The following is a 22,682-nucleotide window of genomic DNA, read 5'->3' as shown; positions in this document are numbered from 1 at the left end:
AAGTTGGGACTAAAACTTATGAAGCAGACAGGTTTTCTTACTCTTTTGTTATATCAAGTATCATCAGCCGTAGTTTAAAAAACATGTTCTAAGTGAGCCAAGCATTGGTATCTCCTTCCTGTAATCCTAGCTACTCAGGAAGATGAGATCTGAAGATCAAAGTTCAAAGCCAGCTTGGGCAGGAAAGTCCATGAGACTCTTATCTCCAATTAACTATCAAAAAGCCACAAGATGTGCTGCAGCTCAAGTGGTAGAATACTCTCCTTGAGCTCCAGTTTGGATTGTGCTCAAGCCCAGAGTTCAAGCCCTAGTACTGGCTCATGCACACGCACACACAGATGCTCTAAGTGAACATCAGGGTGGTTTATTTTGTTCCCTGGTAGTGTACTAGCACTGTGTTTATTTATTCTGACTCTTTTTCTACTTGCCACAGGGAACTTTGTTAGTCACTGTAGAAATTACAGCAGAGTGACTTAAGAGAAAAAAACCAACAATGGAAATCTGTGGCTTCAGAATTGAACACCATGACCAAGGAGCAAGAAAATATCAGGACATACTTTTCTGGGCTTTCCCTTCACTGAAGTTTGATCTTCAGGAAATATTTCAAAAATCTGTGGAATTTATCTTTGCAACCTTTCCATTTAGATACCCTAAAGTGGAGATGGGGAGCCTTCAAAAGTATTATGACCATTTTCTCTTACTTTTCAGTATTACCAGAAGTGCCATGTAACCATTGTGTAAGATGTAAGTCTGGCTTTGGGAATCCCTAGCCCATTGTTCATTCATTAAATTATCCTCAGCATTTGAGAGTTGAACACATTAAATAGTTCTGGGACTCCAACTAGATTTTAGGATGTATCTTTTAACAACTTATTGAAACCATTTGTTTTCCCGAATAGAATAGTATGTGTTTACTGCCAATGTATCAAGAGGGCCAAATAAATTCTCCTACTTGTACACATCCTTCAGTTCTCTGTAAGATTCTAGTACCTTGTTCTTCAGAGTCCCTTATTCATAGTCACCTTTTACTCTTAAGACTTGGCAGACTTTTAACTCTAAATCATGTACATTGGCGTCTCTTGTGTTCCCTCCACCCTCTCTTCCTCTAAATCTCTCACTCTGCAATTCATCCTCTTCTCCCATTGCCTGGTTTTGTTGGCCAGATCAGGCTGGCTTGCTGTGATCCTAGCCAAACCACAGACTTGAAATGAAGCAGACACTCCACTCCCCCTTGCTCTTGGAGTTCTCTGAGGCCACAGTGGGGTGAGGAGCAAGAGAGGTAACTGACTTTGAGAACATGGCAAGTTTTTTCTAGGTGGTCTTGATGAATTTTCAAAGCAAATCATCATAGAATTGCCCAATTACACTCTAAATTCTTCCATTATTTTAAAGTTATTTTTCTATTATCTTTTTAAATCCTTCTTTTTGTTTTTTAACAATTATTGGATCTTCTCAGAAGACTGTGGCTAACCAATGTGTCCACCTGACAGTTCCGCCATACTTGCTGCCCTGAAGTGAAGAATCAAATGAAGGTTCACTGCAGACCATAGCTTTTTCAAGTCATGGCCCAAATTTGACTGCCATAGCAGCTGGCAAATTCCAGCTTTCCACAGCAGACACTGTACTGACCACACACTTAAATTTGTATTTTCTAATAAACATGTAATAAAAAGCCACATATATAATTTTAGATTTTCTAACAGAAATATTGCTTAAAGGTGAGATTAATTATGACATGTCCTTTTCTTTTCATTGTCTTCTTATATCCTTCAGCAGTTGTATAAAGGAGTTTCTATTCAATATATTAATTTAGGAGTACAGTGAATCTTGGTTGGTGTCACCCATTCCATCATTCTCCCTTATATAACATTCACTAGTCAACCTAGTAAATTAAAAGTATTATTTTAATATGTAACTGCTTTAGAAATTATTAATGGACTAAATTAGAAATTATTAATATATCACTTTATGTGATTTCTTCTGGAGGCTGAGATTTGAGGATCCTGGTTCTTAGCTAGACTGGCTAGACTGGGCAGGAAAATCGATGAGATTTTTTTTTTTTGCTAGTCCTGGGGACTGAACTCAGGGCCTGAGCATTGTCCTTGGGCTTTCTCAAGGCTAGAGCTCTACCACTTGCACCACTTCTGGGTTTTTCTATGTATGTGGTACCAAGGAATTGAACCTGGGTCTTCGTGCATGCCAAGCAAGCACTCTACCACTAGGCCAAATTCCTGGCCCCCAAGAAATTCTTATCTCCAGTTAACCACCTAAAGGCTGGTGGCGCAAGTGGTAGAGCACCAGCCTTGAGTGACAAAGCTAAGGGACAGTGCCCAGCCCAAAGTTCAAGTACCAGTATTGGCAAAAACACAAAGCAAAAGCAAAAGAAAAAAAAAAGAAAAACCAGCAACAACACAGGAGAGAGCCCACTTGTTGCAGGGGCAAGAGATAGACGCCACGGGTTAGTTCCCTGCATGGGAGCTCACATCTCCATGGTTACGTCGCCCTAAGGAACTATGTATGGCACAGCTAGCAGCCAAGTGGCTCACTTCCAGAAATGGCCTGGAGAAAGCTCAGATGATGAGTGAAGAGAGAGGTATCTTTGGAACTTTGGATTGAGGACAGTCCCAAACATATTCTCTTGGTCAAAAGTGTTACACTAAGTTTAGACTGTGAAAAATTGTCATTTCCATCATTTGTCTCAGATTTTTTAGAGCTTGGTCTCTTCCTACTAAGAGTTTAGAGTCCACTCTCAGACTCTAGAAATCAACAAGTGCTAAAACATAGACTAAAATCTGCAAATAAGCATACCTGGAGTTGAACCACTTTGTACCCACAACACTGATAATCAATCAATCTTTCTTTCTTTCTTTTTTCTTTTTTATTTTTGCTAGTTCTGGGCCTTGAGCTCAGGGCCTGAGCACTGTCCTTGGGCTTTCATAAGGCTAGAGCTCTACCACTTGAGCCATAGCACCATTTCTGCCTTTTTTCTATGTATGTGGTACCAACAAATTGAACCCGGGTCTTTGTGCATGCTAGGCAAGCACTCCACCTCTAGGCCAAACTCCTAGTCTAGCACTAATAATTTCATAAGACCTAACCTAGCCCACCCATCCGTCACATGTGGCCAAGTATCTTCTCTAGGTAGTGAGCAAGGAAAGCTGGGTATTGTTCCAAGAATGTTCTAGAAAATTTTAGGACCAGAGCAAGTATGAGGAATGAATTCTGGTCCACAGAAGCACACTCACTGAGGTCAATTCCATCCACTGTAGCCACAAAGGCTAGCCTCCTCAGAGAATAGATCCATTGTTAGACTCGTTATATATATATATATATATATATATATATATATATATATATATATATTTTTTTTTTTTTTTTTTTTTTTTTTTTTTTTTTTTTTTTTTTTGCCAGTCCTCAGGCCCTGAGCCTAAGCACTGTCCTTGAGCCTTAGCACCACTTCTGGCTTTTTCTAAGTATGTGGTACCATGGAATTGAACCTGGGTCTTCGTGCATGCTAGGCAAACACTCTACCACTAGGCCAAACTCCCATCCATGGGTTCGATTCCTCAATACCACATACATAGAAAAAGCCGGAAATGGTGTTGTGGCTCAAGTGGTAGAGCTCTAGCCTTGCAAAAACCCAAAGACAGTGCTCAGGTCCTGAGTTCAAGCCCCAGGACTAAGGGGGGGGGGCAGAACCTATTCATTGACAGTCTTTTTGTTGCTGTTTTGTTTTAACCAGTCCTGGGGCTTGAACTCCCAGCCTGGGTTTTATCTCTGAGCTTTCTTTGCCCAAAGCTATGGCTCTACCACTTGAGTCTCAGCTCCAATTCCTGCTTTTTTTTATTTTTATTTTTTATTTGGGTTGTTTATTGGAGATAAGAGCCTCAAGGACTTTCCTGCTTGGGCTGGCTTTGAACCACCCTACTTAAATTTCAGCCTCCTGAGTAGCTAGGATTACAGGTGTGAGGCAAACAGCCCCTGCCTGGCTTATTGACACTTTTGCCTACATTATCACATTTGCTAGCCTCCTACTCATCCTGTCTATCAGATGCTGGTCTTTACATTTTGTCATTGTTCCCTTTTTTTTTTTCCCCCTTTGGCCAGTCCTGGGGCCTGAACACTCTCCTAGGACACTTTTTGCTTAAAGCTAGCTCTTTGCCATTTGAGCCACAGCACCACTTCTGGCTTTTTATCGAGGAATCACACTCAGGGCTTTGTGCATGCTAGGAGAGCACTCTACCACTAGGCCACACTCCTGGCCCATCATTGTTTCTTATTTAACTTCTGGATGTCTACTGACTGGCTGCCTAACATAGCCACCGTCCATCCACTCTGGCATAGAGGTAGTATGAAGTTATAGCTCTGAATCTTTTACCCCTGTCCTATCTGATGTAAGTGTATTTGATAGAATCCAGCATATATATATATATATTAGTTGATTCACTGATGGAGACTAGAAAAACTTCTGCCTCTGATTCTGGCTTCTTTTCATGATTGGTTTAATGATTGAGTTCTCTAACTTGTGTACATTGTCTAGTCAAACAGTTTACAGCTGTCTTGAAGCCTGTTTCCAGTTTAGATTGTAAGGCTACCTCTTTTCTCTCCTAGGTGAGAAGGCAAGATGTCCTATGTATCTCCTAGAGATCCAATAGACTTCAGTTCCTAAAGAGGAAAAGTAATCTAGAAAGAAGCAATGAGAGAGAAAGCAAGCTTTTATAACCAATCTGTTGCACTGAAGATATTTCTCTGCTCCCAGAGTAGAAAGGACAGTTCCATACCTCAAGCTCTTATCCATTAACTAGTAAATCAGCTGAGAGACTCAGTTACTGATTGGCCAGGCATGCATAATCTGGACAGAAGGAGAACTATGGGATTCAGTGTTCAAGCGTGACTTTTGAGAATCATGCTGTGACAAAGAAGCAACAGAATTTTTTCCGATGTAGTCACAAGCTAGTCCACCCTTCCACTTAGCTTGCCCACACCCTTGGCCATCCTGGTTCAGTGGAGTAGCTTATCCAGAATGTGGGGAGCAGAAAGTGCGAGGAAGGTCTGGGAGGGGTGGCCAGTCCTAGCCAAGAGCTGTGTGAGTTGCGGTGCTTTTCCCAGCGGGGAGAAGTGATGCCTGCCGCGTGCATTGCCACGTGTCTGCACAGACACAGACAGGGCAGTGTTCTGTGGGGCTGGCTCCTCACAGTCCCTGCTTTCACCCTGGGAGGAGATGGGGCCCACCACAGTGTTCCTTAGACTGTCTGTCAGTGCTGGGAAGAGGCTGAGCAAACAAGGAGAATAATCAGTTGCCATTCATAGCCTAGATGAAGAAGGACTTTATTTATTCCAAGGGCATTCAAGGGGCTAATTTATTGAACAGGAAGATATAGTGTCTCAATAACTAATTCTTATGTAATTACAGGACTAAGTGAGACAAATGGCAAATATTGTAACTGTGTGTATGTGTGTGTGTGTGTGTGTGTGTGTGTGTGTGTGTGTGTGTGTGTGTAAGACATTATAACTGAAGTTGCAGGAGGAAGGGATAAGCTGTTCCTGGGAGGGAAGGATTCATGGGACCCAAGGAAGCCCAAACCCACCACAGACTAACTTCATACCAATTTTGGAAGGACACCAGTGTGCTAACTGTAAGAAACCCTAATCACAAGCAAATACATATCCATTCATCCCTAATTCTTTCAATAACTTTTTTTTGCCAGTCCTGGAGCTTGAACTCAGGGCCTGAGCCCTGCCTGTGGAATTTCTCAAGGCTAGAGCTCTACCACTTGAGCCATAGCACCACTTCTGGCTTTTTCTATGTATGTGGTACTGAGGAATCGAACCCAGGTCTTCGTGCGTGCTAGGCAAGCACTCTACCACTATGCCACCCCTCCCAGCTTTTCATCCCTAATTCTTAATTATGAGACCTTCCCTAAGTACACTAGCACTGAGTTGAAGCTGAGGGCAGGTCAGAGAAGGCGGGGACATCCCCCTATCTACTCAGTATGAACATGGCCTTCATTACGTACACAGAGGCAATGCAGCACAGCACAGGGCAATCTGAGAACAAGGCAAGGGGGTTGTTAAAGACTGCCGGGAGTTTGGCCTAGTAGTAAGAGTGCTTGCCTAACATGCACAAAGACCAGGGTTCGATTCCTTGGTACCAAATACATAGAAAAGCTCAGAAGTGGTGTTGTGGCTCAAGTGGTAAAGCTCTAGCCTTGAGAAAACCCAAGGACAGTGCTCAGGCCCTGAGTTCAAGCCCTAGAACTGACACTTTTTTTGGGGGGGGGTCATGGGGCTTCAACTCTGGACTTGGGCACTATCCCTGAGCTTTTCAATTCAAGGCTACCTCCCTACCCCTGAGCCACAGCTCCACTTCCGGTTTTCTAGTGATTATTGGAGATAAGGGTCTCAAGTTCTTGTTCTTTAGTGCCCGGGCTGGCTTTGAACCACAATCCTCAGATCTCAGCCTCCTGAGTAACTAGGATTACAAAGTACAAGAACCGTCACTGAGGGCCAGGAGTTTGGCCTAGTGGTAGAGTGCTTGCCTAGCATGCACGAAGACCCGGGTTCAATTCCTCAGTACCACATACATAGAAAAAAGCCAGAAATGGTGCTGGGGCTCAAGTGGTAGAGCTCTAGCCTTGAGAAAGTCCAAGGACAGTGCTCAGGCCTTGAGCTCAAGCCCAGGATTGGCAAAAAAAAAAAAAAAAAAAAAAAAAAAGAACCGTCACCAAGTGGATAGAAGTGGCCAGCAAAGAAAATGCAGTAGGCCAAAAACCTAGTGACTGGGCTGTGTGACACTGAGAAGGATAGATCTCTGGAGCTCAGGACCATACTACCATACTACTACGCCTGACCTCATGTGTTTTTGGAAGCTAAACAGTGTATTGCCTGGCTCATTCTTTCTCTGGAGTCTCTCTATGTTAGGGCTCAGGACCTGCTTCAAGGATAGTTCACACTTTGTCACTGGACCATTTGAAACCAGTGGACAAGTAAGTTTAACCAAAGCCCTAGCCCTTCATGGGTTCAATAGGCCCAGTTCTCAGTCCTAGCAGCCTGATGGAGGAAGGGTTGTGTCCTTTTTTAGGTTCATATCCTAGAAAGTTACAAGACTCAGGAAGAAACAAACTAACTGAGGAGGATAAGTAACCAATAGAAACAGATCTATAGGTAACTTAGATGCTAGAATTCGCGGGCAAGTGTTCATAAATGGGTATATAAGGACCTAGTAGAAAAAAAGGTGAACTGTATTGTTGATTGGATTAAGAATTTCAGTAGAAAACTGAAAACTCCAGAAAAAGATTTATAAATTCACCCAGTAACCAAGGTTATTTAAAAAACAAACTATAGTCCTTCTTAGAAGATACATTAATGTATCAGCTCTTTCCTGAGGTTATGTGTTTCTAATTTTATGGAAGCAAAGAGTTCCAGTCCACAAGTGAGGGCCTTCTCTATACACGAAAGGTGCTCATATGGCAGACTCAGTCCCAGCCCTCGGGGAAATTTAGTACTGAGGAGATTTACAGACTAATTGAAGACAGGATATTTTGACAGATCTAAGGATATAGATCTGTAAGAAACAGGAAAGAACAAGCTTTCTCCAGCTAAAAAGCATTATTGAAAGCTTCATGAAAGACTTAGCATTTGATGGGTATTTCTTCAAGACTAGGAAAGCTAGAATTCTCTGAAGATAGATGGGACTTTTGTCCATTAAAGTCAAATGTCTGACACCATGCCAGAATCTTGAGCAGCACACAGACCATTGCACAGTGGTGGTGGGACTGGCTCCTCCTACAGTCCTGTATTTCTGTAAAAAGCTTGGGTGAGAAGGCAATCATCTGATAGGAATCCTAGGGGACATAGGACTTTGGAGAGGATGGGAATGGAGAGATGGGATAATATTAGGTTTATCAATATTCTGGCTTGGCAGAAAGCATGCTTTCCAATCTTACTAGAAAACTATATTCTCTATATGCGTTGCCTTCATCTTCAGAGTGTTATTTTATTTACATATCTTCCACTGCATTTGGATTATAAGATCATCTGGGCAGCTCCTCTTTTTTTAATGCAAGTGACAATATTCTTTATCAACAATAGAAGCCCATTGACTGTCCAGTCAAAATAGATCTTAGCTTTAGGTAGGGTTAGTAGCACTTAAAACCACGTGACCTAGGTCTGGCAATGAGTTGAATTTGGCTTGTTCATGGTGCTTCATGTTTATTTTGATGTATGAACTATAGTATTTCTTTTTCTTTTTTTCTTTTTTTCTTTTTTTTTGCCAGTCCTGGGCTTGAGCTCAGGGCCTGAGCACTGTCCTTGGACTTTCTCAAGGCTAGAGCTCTACCACTTGAGCCTCAGCACCACTTCCGACTTTTTTCTATATGTGGTACCAAGGAATCTAACCTGGGTCTTCATGCATGCTAGGCAAGCACTTTAACCACTAGGCCAAACTCCCGGCCCCTTCTTTTTCTTTTTGTGGGCTTGAACTCAGGTTCTTTACCTTTCTCTTAGCTTTTTCACTCAAGGGTGCCTCTCTACCACTTGAGCCACACCACCACTTCTGGTATTTTGTTGATGAATTCAAGGTAAGAATCTCATGGACTTTTCTGCCTGGGATGACTTAGAACTGAGATCCTCAGATCTCAGCCTCCTGAGTAGCTAGGATTATGGGTATGAGCCACTGTAGCTTGACAAGCAAGAGTTCTTGATGAGAAGGATGAAGAAAAAAGAAGGGGAAGACTGCCTAAGTTTTGATGAAACAACAGAAGAAAAGAGGATGCTGTTAGTAGAATGAGAAGTATAACTTGTGAAGATGGATTAGGGGATATAGAACAGTAAATGGCCAAATAAATATCCTGAAGAGAAAATTCTTTCATTTTCCTGTGTAATCTGCTTCAATCTTCTGCTCTGGAGAATTCCACTGACAAAGGGATTCATTTCCATTGGCCCCTTTGTAGCTAACTTCACCTTTCATAAGCTTATCATATTAATTTCCTCTTCCATTGTGAAGTGGATACAAATGATAAGATGTCTTTGTTCTTAGAGAAATTCTTCCAAATGAAAACTTTTACATCCTTTCTCTCAGGTATCACTTGCCTGCTAGTGATTGTTGTTTGGACTCAGGAAGAAATTAGACTGTAAAAGAATATTAAGGTCTCTGAGGTCTCTTCTGTTTTTGTGTCCTAGTAGATTTAGGCCACACTTATTGCTACCCAGTTCTCTTATCTGCAGATAGGAGGAACAAATACAGAGAGAAATAAGAGGGTAGTAAGAAATCTTCCTTAGAATGAACATGGAAATACTTTCTTAGCTGAGTGCCCAAGATCACACTCAGGAAGGGGGGGTCTCAGAACTGAGATTCCAAGCCAGCCTGGTCAGGAATCTCCATGAGACTCTTATCTCCAATTAACCACCAAAAAGCTGGAAGTAGAGCTGTGGTAGAGCCCCAGCCATGAGTGAGAAAGCTCAGGGACAGTGCTCAGGCCCTGAGTTGAAGCCCTAGTACTGGCTGACACACATGCCTGCGTGCGTGCACGTTTGCGTGCGCGCACACACACCACCACCACCACCACCACCACATATTCTTTCTAGCAAACAGCATAGGCAATGTCCTGAGCCCTGTCTTCCTCATTATTCTTTTTTGGTGCCATATCTAAGCTACCTTTCTTCATCCCTGCTTACCTCAGTGACCAAGCATTTACCCTAGTGCTCTAATTCACTAGCAGATAAATGCTGCAACCTCTTCTAAAGACTTTCTGTTCTTTTGTTTTGTTTTGTTTTTTGTCAATCCCAGGACTTGAGCTTAGGGCCTGAGGACTGTCCTTCCGGCTTTCTCAAGTATAGGGTTCTACTGCTTGAGCCACACTACCCCTTCTGGCTTCTTCTATGTATGTGGTACAAGGAATTGAACCTGGGTCTGTGTGCATGCTAAGCAAGCACTCTTACTACTAGGCTAAACTCCCAGCCCCTAGACTTTCTATTCTTATACTAAGGAGTCATGTGTTTCAAAATGTTCAGAATTCATTCAATTTCCTTTCTGCAATAGCCAATTCTGCACACACACACACACACACACACACACACACACACACACACACCATCCTGTCTTTCCTTTTGCCTGACTACATAGAAAGAGAGGAATAATAAGATTTTGGGGTGCTGAAAATCAGAATGACAAGTGTGAACTAATCTATTAACCTTAAAGCTAAACACAAAGCCAGTCGTGGGAAACATCGGCAGCAACAGCAACTCATATTGATACCCTATACACTTCAAAAAGTTTGAAAATTAAGAAAAAAAGTTTGATAATTGGTGACATCAGGTACCTTTGTGGAAATAGTGATAAAACTAAAATCAGTAGAAAAGGTTAAACATTTATGTAAAAAGTCTCTAGACTCTGGGATCCTTTCCTCCAGCTACTCTCAGAAAGGTAACTACCCAGTAGGGCTGGGTGGCTCACGCCTGTAATCCTGGCTACTCAGGAGGCTGAGATTTAAGGATTGAGGTTCAAAGGCCAGCCTGGACATAAAAGACTGAGAGACTCTTATCTCCAATTAATCTCTAGAAAAGGGGAAGTGGGGCTATGGCTCCAGGGTTCAAGCCCCTTGGCCCACCAAAAAAAAAAAAAAAAACTAACAAACAAAAACAACAACAAAAAAACTTACCAGAAAACCAGAAGTGGTGCTGTGGCTCAAATTGGTAGAACACCAGCCTTGAGCTCAGGGATGGAGCCCAGTACCAGAGTTCAAGCCCCATGACTGACAGGAAAAAAAGGAAGTAAAACAAGGGGGAAGTAAAAACAAATGCCAAGGGTTTGTGCTCAAATCTGTAATCCTGACTACCCTATCTATTCAGGAAGCTGAGAGCTGAGGATCCTTGTTCAGAGCCAGCCTGGGCAGGAAAGACTATGAGACTTACCACCCTCTAATCAGCAAAAAGCCAGAGGTGGAACTGTGGCTCTTAAGACAGAGTGGCACCCTTCAGTGCAAAACTCAAGTACAGCACTCAAGCCCTGAGTTCAAGCCCCAGTACCAACACACACACACACACACACACACACACACACACACACACACACACAAGAAAGGATAGGAAAGGTGTGGTTTTTGTTATATTTTTATGAATCTTCATTATAGCATATTTACTTTTTTAAAATAATTTTTATTGTGATTAATAGAAGGGTTACATTATATTCACCAGATAGAAGGTGCATAACTTCACAAACATTGATACCCTTTCTCATGACATGGTCCCCATTTCCCTCCCACCCTCCCCTTAAGCATATTTACTTTTTTAAGAAAGGAAATGTGAGCTGGGCACTGACTCCTATAATCCTAGCTACTCTGGAGGATCTGAGGATCATGGTTCAAAGCCAGCTAGGGCACTAAAGAATGTGAGACTCTTATCTCCACTAGCCACTAGAAAATGGGAAATGGGGCTGTGGCTCAGGAGTGGGGCAGTAGCCTTGAGTTGAAGAGCTCAGGGACAGCACCCAAGCCCAGAGTTCAAGCCCCATGACCCACAAAACAAGAAAAGAAAGAAAAGGAAATTGGCTCTTTCCGTTGGAGTGCCCCAAAAGAGATTCTTACCCATGTAAAGAAAAAGCAATATTAATTGTCCTTTTATTCAGAATGTGGGAGAAAATTTTGCTAGGAAATCCTTAGATTTCTCTGGCCAATCTCCTCTGATACTTTTAGGATTATACTTTTCTTCTCATAGGAAAGAGCTTAGGAGGAATTTTGGAAAAGGAAAACTTGAACACCGACAAGATAAACTCCGGCTGCCTTTCAGCACTAAGCTTGCCATAAAGTAGAGGGAAGGAAGGTTCATTTTGGAAGTCTGGACTGTAGCAAGGGCTTACTTGGTCCAGGACCTTGATTACTGATAATTAATCTCAGATGAAAGATTCAGTGCTACAGACTTCCTCTGTCTTCGACCTAAGAGAACATGCTGTGAATAGTTTGTTTGTTTGCTTGCCAGAGATCTTATCTGGACCCATAAGAACTGATAGCATCATAAAATCAGCATTGATCTCCCCTCCATCTACTCTTCCTGTGAAATGGGGGAGGTGATACTTTAGTCCAACACAAAAGAGAGATTTAACATATGTTCTGGGGGAGGGTTGGGTGTCATTTCATAATAGCTATATTTAATAGTAATAAAATCTAAATAACTCTTATTCTAACCCTCCTTCTTTCTTTGCTCATTCTCGGTGTATTTATACAAATACAAATAAATCACTATGGAGCAAGAACAGCCAAATGTCCAAACCACCCACTTTCCTATTCCCAGCATAGGAATTAGAGAGAGGCCAGCTGAAACCTGGGCCAGGCTGTTCGATGACTTGTATGGCTGATTTTTGTTCCATAATCTGAAACTCAAAATAAATTTTTAAAAAACAGGGAGGGGGGAACAATGTTCCAAATAACAACTAATTATCTCTCTCTTTCCCTCCCCCCCTCTCTTTTTCCCTCTCTTTCACACACACATAAATCCAGCCTCTTTAGTCTTTGTACACATGCAAAGCTCATAAACAAGCCTGCTCTAAACACAGATATGAGGACTTAGAAATTAATTCCTACAAGCATGAACACATGCTCCTGTGTCCAATTTTAGTTGGACACCGAAGTGAAGGCTGAAGGCATTTTCAGGGAACGACTGAATACAAAACCTTTGAAGGAAGGTTCTAGAGGCTAAATATGATCAAAAAGAAACACTGAAACAAGAATTGAACAAGAAAGTGGTATGGCTGGGTGCTGGTGGTTCATGCTTGAATTATTGGTAAACCCAGAGTACACAGCCCAAGGTTTCTTCCCCTGGAAGAATGGTCTGGAAAGATCTTAAAAGCATTCTTCCATCAATATGGAAAGCTTATTCCTCACCTTGTTTTACGTGTTCACTGTTGTTCTCTCTCATCCTGCAGCTGGGATGAAAGCAGCTCCATCAGCAGTGGGCTTAGTGATGCTTCGGACAACCTCAGCTCAGAAGAGTTCAATGCCAGCTCCTCCCTCAACTCCCTCCCAACGACTCCCACTGCTTCTCGTAGGAACTCTACAGTAGTGGTACGTGTGTGTGCAAACTTGATGAGCCTCAAGGGAGGCTGGGCAATGCCTGTGTGTGCATTTGTACATACACATTCCCTCCACAGGATTGTTCCTATAGGATTTTAGCCAAGTTCTTTTAGAGCTGCCAAAGAAAAAGGGGGGAAAAAAAAAAGCTAAAGCTTCCAAGACAGTAAATGTTGTCAGAGTATCTGTATTCTGTACTCACACCCATCTGGAGTGTTGTGTTTAAGAGCCCTTCCAACCCTAAGAGAGTCATGTTATCTTCTCTATGAAGCCTTACACATGTGGGTAGAGACGTTGGATTGACTTAATACTCTGGGATAATATAGGCTGCCCATCACCAAAATAAATCCCCTGGGTTAGCTCTTCCTCCTTTTCATGCTCCCTCTTGCTCTTCTCCTTAGCTGCGCACAGACTCAGAGAAACGCTCCCTGGCAGAAAGTGGGCTGAGCTGGTTTAGTGAATCAGAGGAGAAAACCCCGAAAAAACTGGAGTACGACAGTGGCAGCCTGAAGATGGAGCCTGGGACTTCGAAGTGGCGAAGGGAACGACCTGAGAGCTGTGATGATTCATCCAAAGGTGGAGAACTGAAAAAGCCCATCAGCCTGGGACATCCAGGGTCCTTGAAGAAAGGCAAGACCCCACCAGTGGCTGTCACTTCTCCCATCACTCATACAGCCCAGAGCGCCCTCAAAGTTGCAGGTGAGCCCAAAATTAAGGAAGGGATAAGGGTGCCAACCTAGCTCTTTGGTTCTTCCTCCTTATGGCCATTAATCTGTGGGACAGTAACAAATGTTTGCATAATGCTTTCTCATCTGATCTTTGTGATGGTCCTCTTAATTTAGAAAAGTAATGTATTACTAGCTCCATTTTACAGACTTAAGTAGCAAGTAGCAAGCCAGGTATTATAATCTTCGCTAGTCAGGTTGAGATCTGAGGATTCATCCTAGACAGACAAATCCAAGAGACTCACCTACAATTAACCACCAAAAGTCAGAAGCAAAGGTGGAATGCCAGTAGAAGAGCATTAACATTGAGCAAGAAAGCCAAGCAAGAATGTGAGTGACCTCAGTTCAGGCTTCTGTACTGGCACATAAAAACAAAACAAAACCAGGGCTGGGAGTTTGGCCTAGTGGTAGAGTGCTTGCCTAGCAAGCATGAAGCCCTGGGTTTGATTCCTTAGTACCACATACACAGAAAAAACTGAAAATGATGCTGTGGCTCAAGTGGTAGAGTGCTAGCCTTGAGAAATCTCAGGGATAGTGCTCAGGCCCTGAGTTCAAGCCCCAGGACTGGCAAAATAAATAAAATAAAGCAAAACCAAAATAGAACAATAAAAAAAAAGGTCAAGTGGTTGGGCTACCATCACACAGGTAATGAGGCAGAAGAGGGAGAGAGTATGTTCTGTTCAGAGACCTTCATTCTTTCCTTTCCCATCTGTACTTCATAAGATGCTTCTTGACGTTCCAGGACTGTCCTAAGGAAACAGCATCAGATGGCTAGAGAGCACCTTCCAGTGCCTTCAAAGCAGGACCCTTGGGTTACCAGTGGCCTTTGTCAGCATTTTCCTCAACTCTCTCATTGCCATTATATATACCTACTGTGCTCCACAGCTCCTTGTCCAACTAGACATATCCTACCCTGCTCCGTAGCTCCTTGTCCAACTGGTTAGACACATTTCCTTCCTACTCATCCTTGTGCTGGCCTCTGCCATTTTAGCCAAAGCGAACCATCCTACTCGGAGAACAGAAAAATAACAAAAGCTCCTCACCTGTTCCACCCAGAGTCCCTTGGCAAGACACAGCCCCATTATCTGCTTTTACCCGCACAGAAGCCTCTAAAATTCTCTATACTAGTAATGGTTCCCTTCTCCCATGCAGAGAGAGAAAAAGACGTCTACGATTTTGGTTCCTCTTGTGTCATTTCCTATTCTCTTGCAGGCAAAACTGAAGGTAAAGCTACAGACAAGGGTAAGCTGGCAGTGAAGAATACCGGGTTGCAGCGCTCCTCCTCAGATGCTGGCCGGGACCGCCTGAGTGATGCTAAGAAACCTCCCTCGGGCATCGCGCGTCCCTCCACTTCAGGATCCTTTGGCTATAAGAAGCCTCCTCCTGCCACAGGCACAGCCACGGTCATGCAGACAGGTGGCTCAGCTACTCTCAGTAAGATCCAGAAGTCCTCAGGCATCCCTGTCAAGCCAGTAAACGGACGCAAAACCAGCTTGGATGTGTCCAATAGTGCAGAGCCTGGATTCCTGGCTCCTGGAGCCCGTTCCAACATCCAATACCGTAGCCTGCCCAGGCCTGCCAAGTCCAGTTCTATGAGTGTGACCGGCGGTCGGGGTGGCCCTCGCCCTGTGAGCAGCAGCATTGACCCCAGTCTCCTCAGCACAAAACAGGGAGGTCTTACACCCTCCAGACTGAAGGAGCCTTCCAAGGTCGCCAGCGGGCGGACTACTCCAGCTCCTGTCAATCAGACAGACCGGGAAAAGGAAAAGGCCAAAGCAAAGGCAGTGGCCTTGGACACAGACAACATCTCACTGAAGAGCATTGGCTCCCCAGAAAGTACGCCCAAGAGCCAAGCAGGCCACCCTCCAGCCACCAAGTTAGCAGAGCTGCCACCAACCCCTCTCAGGTATCTCAACTAAGGAGCTTCTCCTCATCTTCCTTGGTTGTTGTTGTTTGTATGTTGGTCTTAGGGCTTGAACTCAGGTCCTGGGCACTGCCCCTGAGCTTCCTTTGCTCAAGGTTAGCGCTCTACCTCTTAAGCCACAGTGCCACTTCCAGCTTTTTTGGTAGTTTATTGAAGATAAGAGTTTCACAGACTTTCCTGCCCAGCTTGGCTTCAAACCATGATCCTCAGATCTCAGCCTCTTGGGTAGCTAAAATTGTAGCTGTGAACTACCAGTGCCCAGCTCTGATTTGTTTATTCTGTTTCATAGCCCTATCATCTTTAGACTTGTTATGGCATGAATTGTTCACTGTGGTCTCCAGGCCTTTGCGTGGGTCTTTATCCTCATTTCCTGAACCCTGTATGTCAAGTTTCTGCTCTTTCATTGAAAACTATTCAAGGGCCTATAGCCATAGCTACTCAGGAAGTTAAGATCTGAGAAGCCAGGAAAGTTTTTGAGATTCTTACCTCCAGTTCACCAGCAGAAAATTAACCAGTTCAAGTGGTAAAGTACCAACTTTGAATGAAAAAGCCAAACAAGAGTACAAGGCTCTTAAGTTCAAAGCCCCAATGATGGTACAAAACCAAAAAGTAAAGAACAAACTATAATCAAAACTTAATTGTTAAGCCGGACACAGTGGCTCAACCTGTAATTCTAGCTACTCAGGAGGCTGAGACCTGAGGGTTCAAAGCCAGCCCAGGCACTGAAAAGTCCATGAGACTCTTATCTCCAATTAATCACCAGAGAGAGAACAGAAGTAGGGCCATGGTTCAAGGGGTAATGCAGTAGCCTTGAGCTGAAGAGCTCAGTGACAGCGCCCACAAAAAAAACCTTAATTGTTTGTGCCATTTGCTACCAACATTTACCCTATCTTTAGCACTTGTATGGGTGGCTTTACTATGTTTATTTACACGTTCATCTTTTATGTCCCTAATAAGCCTGTAAAGGGATGACTTAAGTCTGGTAAAATACTAGTCTCCCATCTCCCCCCTCCCACTCCCCCTATCATAGTGGGGCTTGGAGTCTGGGCCAGAGCACCGTCCCTGAGCTCTTCAGCTCTTCTACTGCCCTACCCTTGAGCTACAGCGCCACTTCTGATTTTCTAGTAGTTAATTAGGGATAAGAATCTCATGGATGCCACACCTAGGTGGCTCATGTCTGTAATCCTAGCTACTCTGGAGGCTGAGATCTGAGGATCAAGGTTCAAAGCCAGCCCGGCACAATAGGACCTGAGACTCTTTATCTCCAATTAACCTCTAGAAAACTGGAAGTGGGGCTTGGCTCAAGGGTAGGGTAGTAGATTGAGCTGAAGAGTTCACAGACAACACCCAGGCCCATGGGTAGTGCAATAGCCTTGAGCTGAAAAGCTCAGGAACAGCACCTAGGCCAAGTTCAAGCCCCATGACCCACAAAAAAAAAAAAAGAAGAAGAAGAAGAAGATGAATCTCATGGTTGTTAGTGCCCAGGCTGGCTTTGAACCATGATCCTTAGATCTCAGCTAGGGTTACAGGCATGAGCTTCTTTGCCCAGCTTAGAATGCCAGTCTTAAGTGAAAAAGTTAGCCTCTGCACTTAGCAAATTACTCAGTAAACAAGGAAGCTAGAAGCTTGACTCTTACCTGCTCTGCTTTATATTTTTCTCCACTTCTTCCAGGGCCACAGCTAAGAGCTTTGTCAAGCCACCCTCACTAGCCAATCTAGACAAGGTCAACTCCAACAGTCTGGATCTCCCATCATCCAGTGATACCCATGCTTCAAAGGTCCCAGATCTGCATGCTACAAGCTCAGCAACTGGGGGTCCTCTCCCTGCTTGCTTTACCCCTAGTCCAGCACCCATCCTCAATATTAACTCAGCCAGCTTCTCCCAGGGCCTGGAACTTATGAGCGGTTTCAGTGTCCCCAAGGAGACCCGCATGTACCCCAAGCTCTCAGGCCTGCACAGGAGCATGGAGTCCCTCCAGATGCCAATGAGTCTGCCCAGTGCCTTTCCCAGCAGCTCCCCCATCCCCACCCCTCCTGCTGCCCCTGCTGCCCCCTCAGAGGAGGAAACTGAAGAGCTGACCTGGAGTGGAAGCCCCAGAGCTGGACAGTTGGACAGGTAAGTGGGTGCACACAGCAGCCTCTGAGCCACTTAGTGCTTTGGACTCATTCTTCCATGAATGATCCTTTTCATGATTTGTTGGAATGTTTTATATAATTTCACAATTTCATGAGTGTGGGTAGTGTTTTTGTTTTATTCTCATTATGTGCATGGGGAAACCAGTGCACGAAACATTAAATTACTTCTCTAGGATCTCATAATTAGTTTTCCTTTCCTGTTGTATCTTTTTTTTTTTTTTTTTTTTTTGCCAGTCCTGGGCTTGAGCACTGTCTTTGGGCTTTTCTAAAGGCTAGAGCTCTACCACTTGAGCCAAGGCACCACTTCCAGCTTTTTCTATGTATGTGGTACCGAGGAATCAAACCAGGTCTTTGCGCACACTAGGCAAGCACTCTACCACTAGGCCAAACTCCCGGCCTCTGTATCCCTTTACTTGAACCCACTATAATAGGATCTGTTAAATATCAAACTAGGCTGGGACTAGCAAAAAGAAAAAAGGAAAGAAAAAAAAAAAGAGCAAACTACACCTTAACTCCTAATCCTGGGGGAAAAAAATTACCATTTCAGATAAATTTTCCAAGCTATAAGCCACATTCTTCCTTGGTTGTCTACCTTTCATAGCAGTAAAGGATCTCATGGTTTGGTGTCCAATGTTCTGAATCTAGACCTCCCATATCCTTCTCTCCCCCAACTGTCTCTCTCTTATCTCCACAGTAATCAGCGGGATCGGAACACCCTTCCCAAGAAAGGGCTCAGGTAAAACCCTCAGTCTCCATGAAAATCCCAATCTGACTTGGCTTTAGCCACAAATATGAAGTGGCTTTTTAGCCATTTGATTTGTAAACAATCCTCCACAAAAGCCACCCAGAGCCCTGCCCAACTTACCATCCTGTGAGTCAGTTTTTAGTCAAGGGCCTTGGTGACAGGGGAGAAATTAGTTTACACATGGAAATCCTGTACTCACCTGTACTGGCCTGTGCAGTCCTGAGCAGTCCTGATCCTGGCTGAACTTCCTCGCTGTTTTTCCTCCTTCCTGGCATGCTCCTTTGCTACTGAGATGTGCAAGGGACAGGAGACATCAGGTTCTCCATGGCCAGGATGGCACTGTTTTTCGCTGGGTAGGGACTGCTGTGGCCTGAGAGGCCACACCTAGAGTCATTAAACTCTGACCTTAACCTTGGGGCAGAAGTTCTGATGCTCCCTCCATCCTTTCCACCCCCTCCAGGAGGCGCTCTCCTGAGTACCTGCTGGTTCTTCAGCATGGCCCAGAGGTTCTAGGAAGGATGCCCTCTCCTCAGGAAGCCCTGAGGACCCCATCTTTTCCTTGTCCCATTTTCCACATCTCCCACTCCAGCCCAGCTCAGCCATGTCCATGCACTTAAGCCTGTAGCGTGGCCTCATAGTGGGCCAGACCTAGTTTCTCTTCTGCTCCTGCAGGTACCAGCTTCAGTCCCAAGAGGAGTCCAAGGAGAGGCGACATTCCCACACCATCAGTGGGCTGCCAGAATCTGACGACCAGGCAGACCTACCTTCCCCCCCTGCGCTCTCCATGTCCTTGAGTGCCAAGGGCCAGCTCACCAACATAGGTCAGTGCTTCTGGTCATACACTGTGACGTGGGATAAAGCGGGGCTCATCCTGAAGGTGAAGCCAGGCCGCTGGCCTTGGACTTCCATCTCAATTTTGTCTCATGCTATATTGGGTTGCTTCATAGTGCCTCAGTTTATCCACCCAAGCTAGGGCTGAGGCAATGCTTTCCAAGGTCCTGAACTGAAAAGTTACCTCTTGAGACAAGATCCTTATAGTATGAGAGGCTCTGTGGCAACATGGGAAAGCCATAAATGAGAGCCTGGAGGTAGACCAAGACACATGGAACTTCTAGAAAGTAGCCGCTATACCCAGCCCTTCCAGGGTAAAGTCAGTGCTACCATGTCCAGCTTCAGTGCTACCATGTCAGGCTGTTAGGAAGCAAGCAGGGAAAGGTTATTACTAGAGAAGGATAAGATCAGCCTCTACACCCAGAGAAATCCAGACTCCCCAACTGCTCTGCCTGAGTCAGGCTCATCCTGTCCCTCCTGTCCCTGAAGGCAGAGGTGGCTAAGCCATATCCTGATTGCACCCCCTGGAAAGCCTGAGAAGGAAAAACTGGGAGAGAAAGAAGTGGTTCTGTGACTCAGAGGAAGAGGCAGGGAGGGGAACAAGCCTGGCCTGCCATGGGCACACACCAGCCTGGTTCTGGGAAGCACTAGGTCAGGACTGGCTGGCTAGAAGCCTCTTTAGGACAGAGCCTTGAGTTCCCTCCCCATGTATCTCTTTTAAATTCTTCTCATCTAGCAGCTAAATGAAAGGAAGCAATAGATTTTAAGATAAGAACCTGTAACCTGCCTGTGCAATGACTGTGGGGAATTTATAAGGAAAGACTGGAAATCAGGGTCATTTGTGCCTTCAGGCAGGGTCACCTGGCCTTTGAAGGCCTATTAAATGGAGGATGGGGTGGGCTTGTTTTCCATCTCCACTGAGGGCCAAACAAGCTAGAGAATGAGGAAATGGGCTAAACAGATCCAGAATGGGATGGAGAATCTTTTTGCACTGGTCTTTACAGACAGTTTAGGCATCCACGAGCCTGTGTACAGGCAAAAGAATAGGCAAGTGAACTCCATGAGGATAGGAGCCCAGAAAGGCTGTCGTTCTAGCAATGGGCAAAGGGGGAAGGGTTCTATAGCTTTCCAAGAGTCAGCAGAGCTCAGATTGAAAGTTGATTCCATAGGCTACCCGATGCTTTTACCTGCACTCTGTCTGATCTTCAAGCCAGGAGAGCGTAGGGCAGAGAGGGCTGCATTTCTTGATGCTCTAGAGCTGACCTAACATGACCTAGAGGGGAGGCGGCTTTGCAGGGAGACTCTTACTCCTTCTAGAATGGATCCCACTGGATCTCACAGCCCAGTCCCTTCGCGGACTGGTTCTTTCTCATCATTTGGCTCTGAGTCTTGGTTGGAGCTCCAAGTCTTCCCGAGCTGCCAGCTGTATTTTAGGGAACCACAACATCCATCTTCATGCCAGGCACATCCCTGTGATGTGAAGGTTTCGGGAAAGCTGCCAGGCCCCCAGCCTAACCTTCAAAACCAACAAATCCAAGGCAGGCAGGGTTGAGGGGAGGCCCTCATCCCAGACCAGCAGGGTGCTTCTCCACTAGGGCTCAACCTCCCCAAGAGGGACCCGCACCCCTGCTCTTAACCACCAGCTGCTTGCACACTCGCACTGCCCCGCCGGCCCCTCCCCTCCCGCCCTCTTCCCGATGCCTCTCATGCTCCTGGTGCTCAGGCTCCCAAGGGACCAGAGCTCATGACCCTGCCTCTTCTCCTGCCTCCCCCTCCCTCTCCTGTCCCCTTCCCCTCTGTCCTTCCAGTGAGTCCCACTGCGGCCACCACGCCAAGAATCACCCGCTCCAACAGCATCCCCACCCACGAGGCGGCCTTCGAGCTGTACAGCGGCTCCCAATTGGGGAGCACCCTGTCCCTGGCCGAGAGACCCAAGGGAATGATTCGGTCAGGATCCTTCCGAGACCCCACGGACGACGGTGAGACTTCATGCCAGCGCGGTTCACGCTCATTCCAGCTCTGCTGGGTCCCTTCACCCACCGTACCACCTCCACTGCCACCACACACACATAGACAATCCATAGGACATCCGTTTGGGCCATTTCAGTTCTTTTTTTTTCCCCATACCTTTGAAGGGTCTGGGGGCCCAGAAACCTTGGGTGGCACTGTCTAGCACTGGGGCTTGGGGGTGGTGCGTCTAGCCGGGGACCAGGGGCGGGAAGTCAGGACCAGAAGAGTTAAATGCCCCCTTGGGATGCTCAGAAAACCAGAGCCTCTGTCCTCCGAGTTCCTGTCGTAGTCTTTCCTCCCCACAGTCTCTCCAAGTATTAGAACAGACATGCAGGGGTGTAATCCTTATGAAGAACTAGGCATCGCTCTTTCCAGAACATTCCAAAGATTAGCTTCTGGGATGGCCATCTGTCGGTCGTGATCTGGGTGTTACTACTGATACATTGCTGAGAGACCGGGTCTTGGGGTGTGTTAGAACCCCCTTTATTGCTCTCAGGATGCTCATTTGGCGAAGCATTCCTTGCAGACATGCTTCCGTTCTTGCAGTAGGCTCTACTGAACAATCAGCATGAGTATTCCCCGTGTGGGTCCTTTCCCTATCTGAGTGGTCCCCAACTTCCCAGGTGAGGCCCCAGTACTGAGCCACTGGAGGTCGAAAAAGAATTGGGATATTTATCCTGAGCAGCTCTGATGAGAAAGCACCTCCTTCTGATGCTTTATAAACACTTCCCTGACTGAGAGGACAGGATGGCAATTAATCATGCAAACCTCCTTCCCTTCTCTCCGGAGCCTCGGAGCACGCTGAGCAAGGGCCCGCCAGGCCTGGGCTGCTGGATGTAGAGGAGGGGGACGCTGTCTACTTGGGACCCTCTCCTCAGATTCCTGACTACTTTGGGCTGTTGGGATACCGGCGGGGTCCCCTGCTGCTCCAGAACCAGAATCTGAACGCCTGCCTTAGGGCTCCTCCCTGTGGGCCCAGGGACACTCCACTCACCCTGTGCTCTGCTTCTCTTTCAGTTCACGGCTCCGTGCTCTCCCTGGCCTCCAGTGCCTCCTCCACTTACTCCTCAGTAAGAGCATTTACATCCTCCCTTCCTCCTTCCGGCCCTGCTCTCCCCTCCCTTCCTCCCTCCTTCATTCCCTTCCCCCTCACCCCCCATTACTCACTCCCAGAGCCTCCCTTTGGTTAGGGCAGAGGCAGATACCTGGGCTTGGACCACTGATTTGGGTGCCTCATGTCCTCAGGAGTC

The 22,682-nt window shown here is 45.5% G+C and overlaps 1 protein-coding gene across 2 annotated transcripts in view; it reads left to right on the top strand.

Moving 5' to 3' along the window:
- The window catches only part of Nav1 (neuron navigator 1), a 237,966-nt gene that overhangs the window by 189,380 nt on the left and 25,904 nt on the right, over positions 1-22,682 (top strand). For both annotated transcript variants that reach the window (XM_090341438.1, XM_090341437.1), the window contains 8 exons: positions 12,917-13,055; positions 13,463-13,760; positions 14,999-15,692; positions 17,383-17,826; positions 18,541-18,582; positions 19,264-19,412; positions 21,231-21,401; positions 22,450-22,502. In XM_090341438.1, the coding sequence (XP_090197564.1) occupies positions 12,917-13,055; positions 13,463-13,760; positions 14,999-15,692; positions 17,383-17,826; positions 18,541-18,582; positions 19,264-19,412; positions 21,231-21,401; positions 22,450-22,502 (1,990 nt within the window). The remainder of the gene's footprint in view (positions 1-12,916; positions 13,056-13,462; positions 13,761-14,998; positions 15,693-17,382; positions 17,827-18,540; positions 18,583-19,263; positions 19,413-21,230; positions 21,402-22,449; positions 22,503-22,682) is intronic.

Source organism: Megascapheus bottae, chromosome 10 (genome assembly GCF_031878675.1).
Source record: "Megascapheus bottae isolate mThoBot1 chromosome 10, mThoBot2.hap1, whole genome shotgun sequence".
NCBI lineage: Eukaryota > Metazoa > Chordata > Mammalia > Rodentia > Geomyidae > Megascapheus > Megascapheus bottae.
Note: the sequence above shows the minus strand (reverse complement) of the source record. Positions and strands in the feature narration are given on the sequence as shown.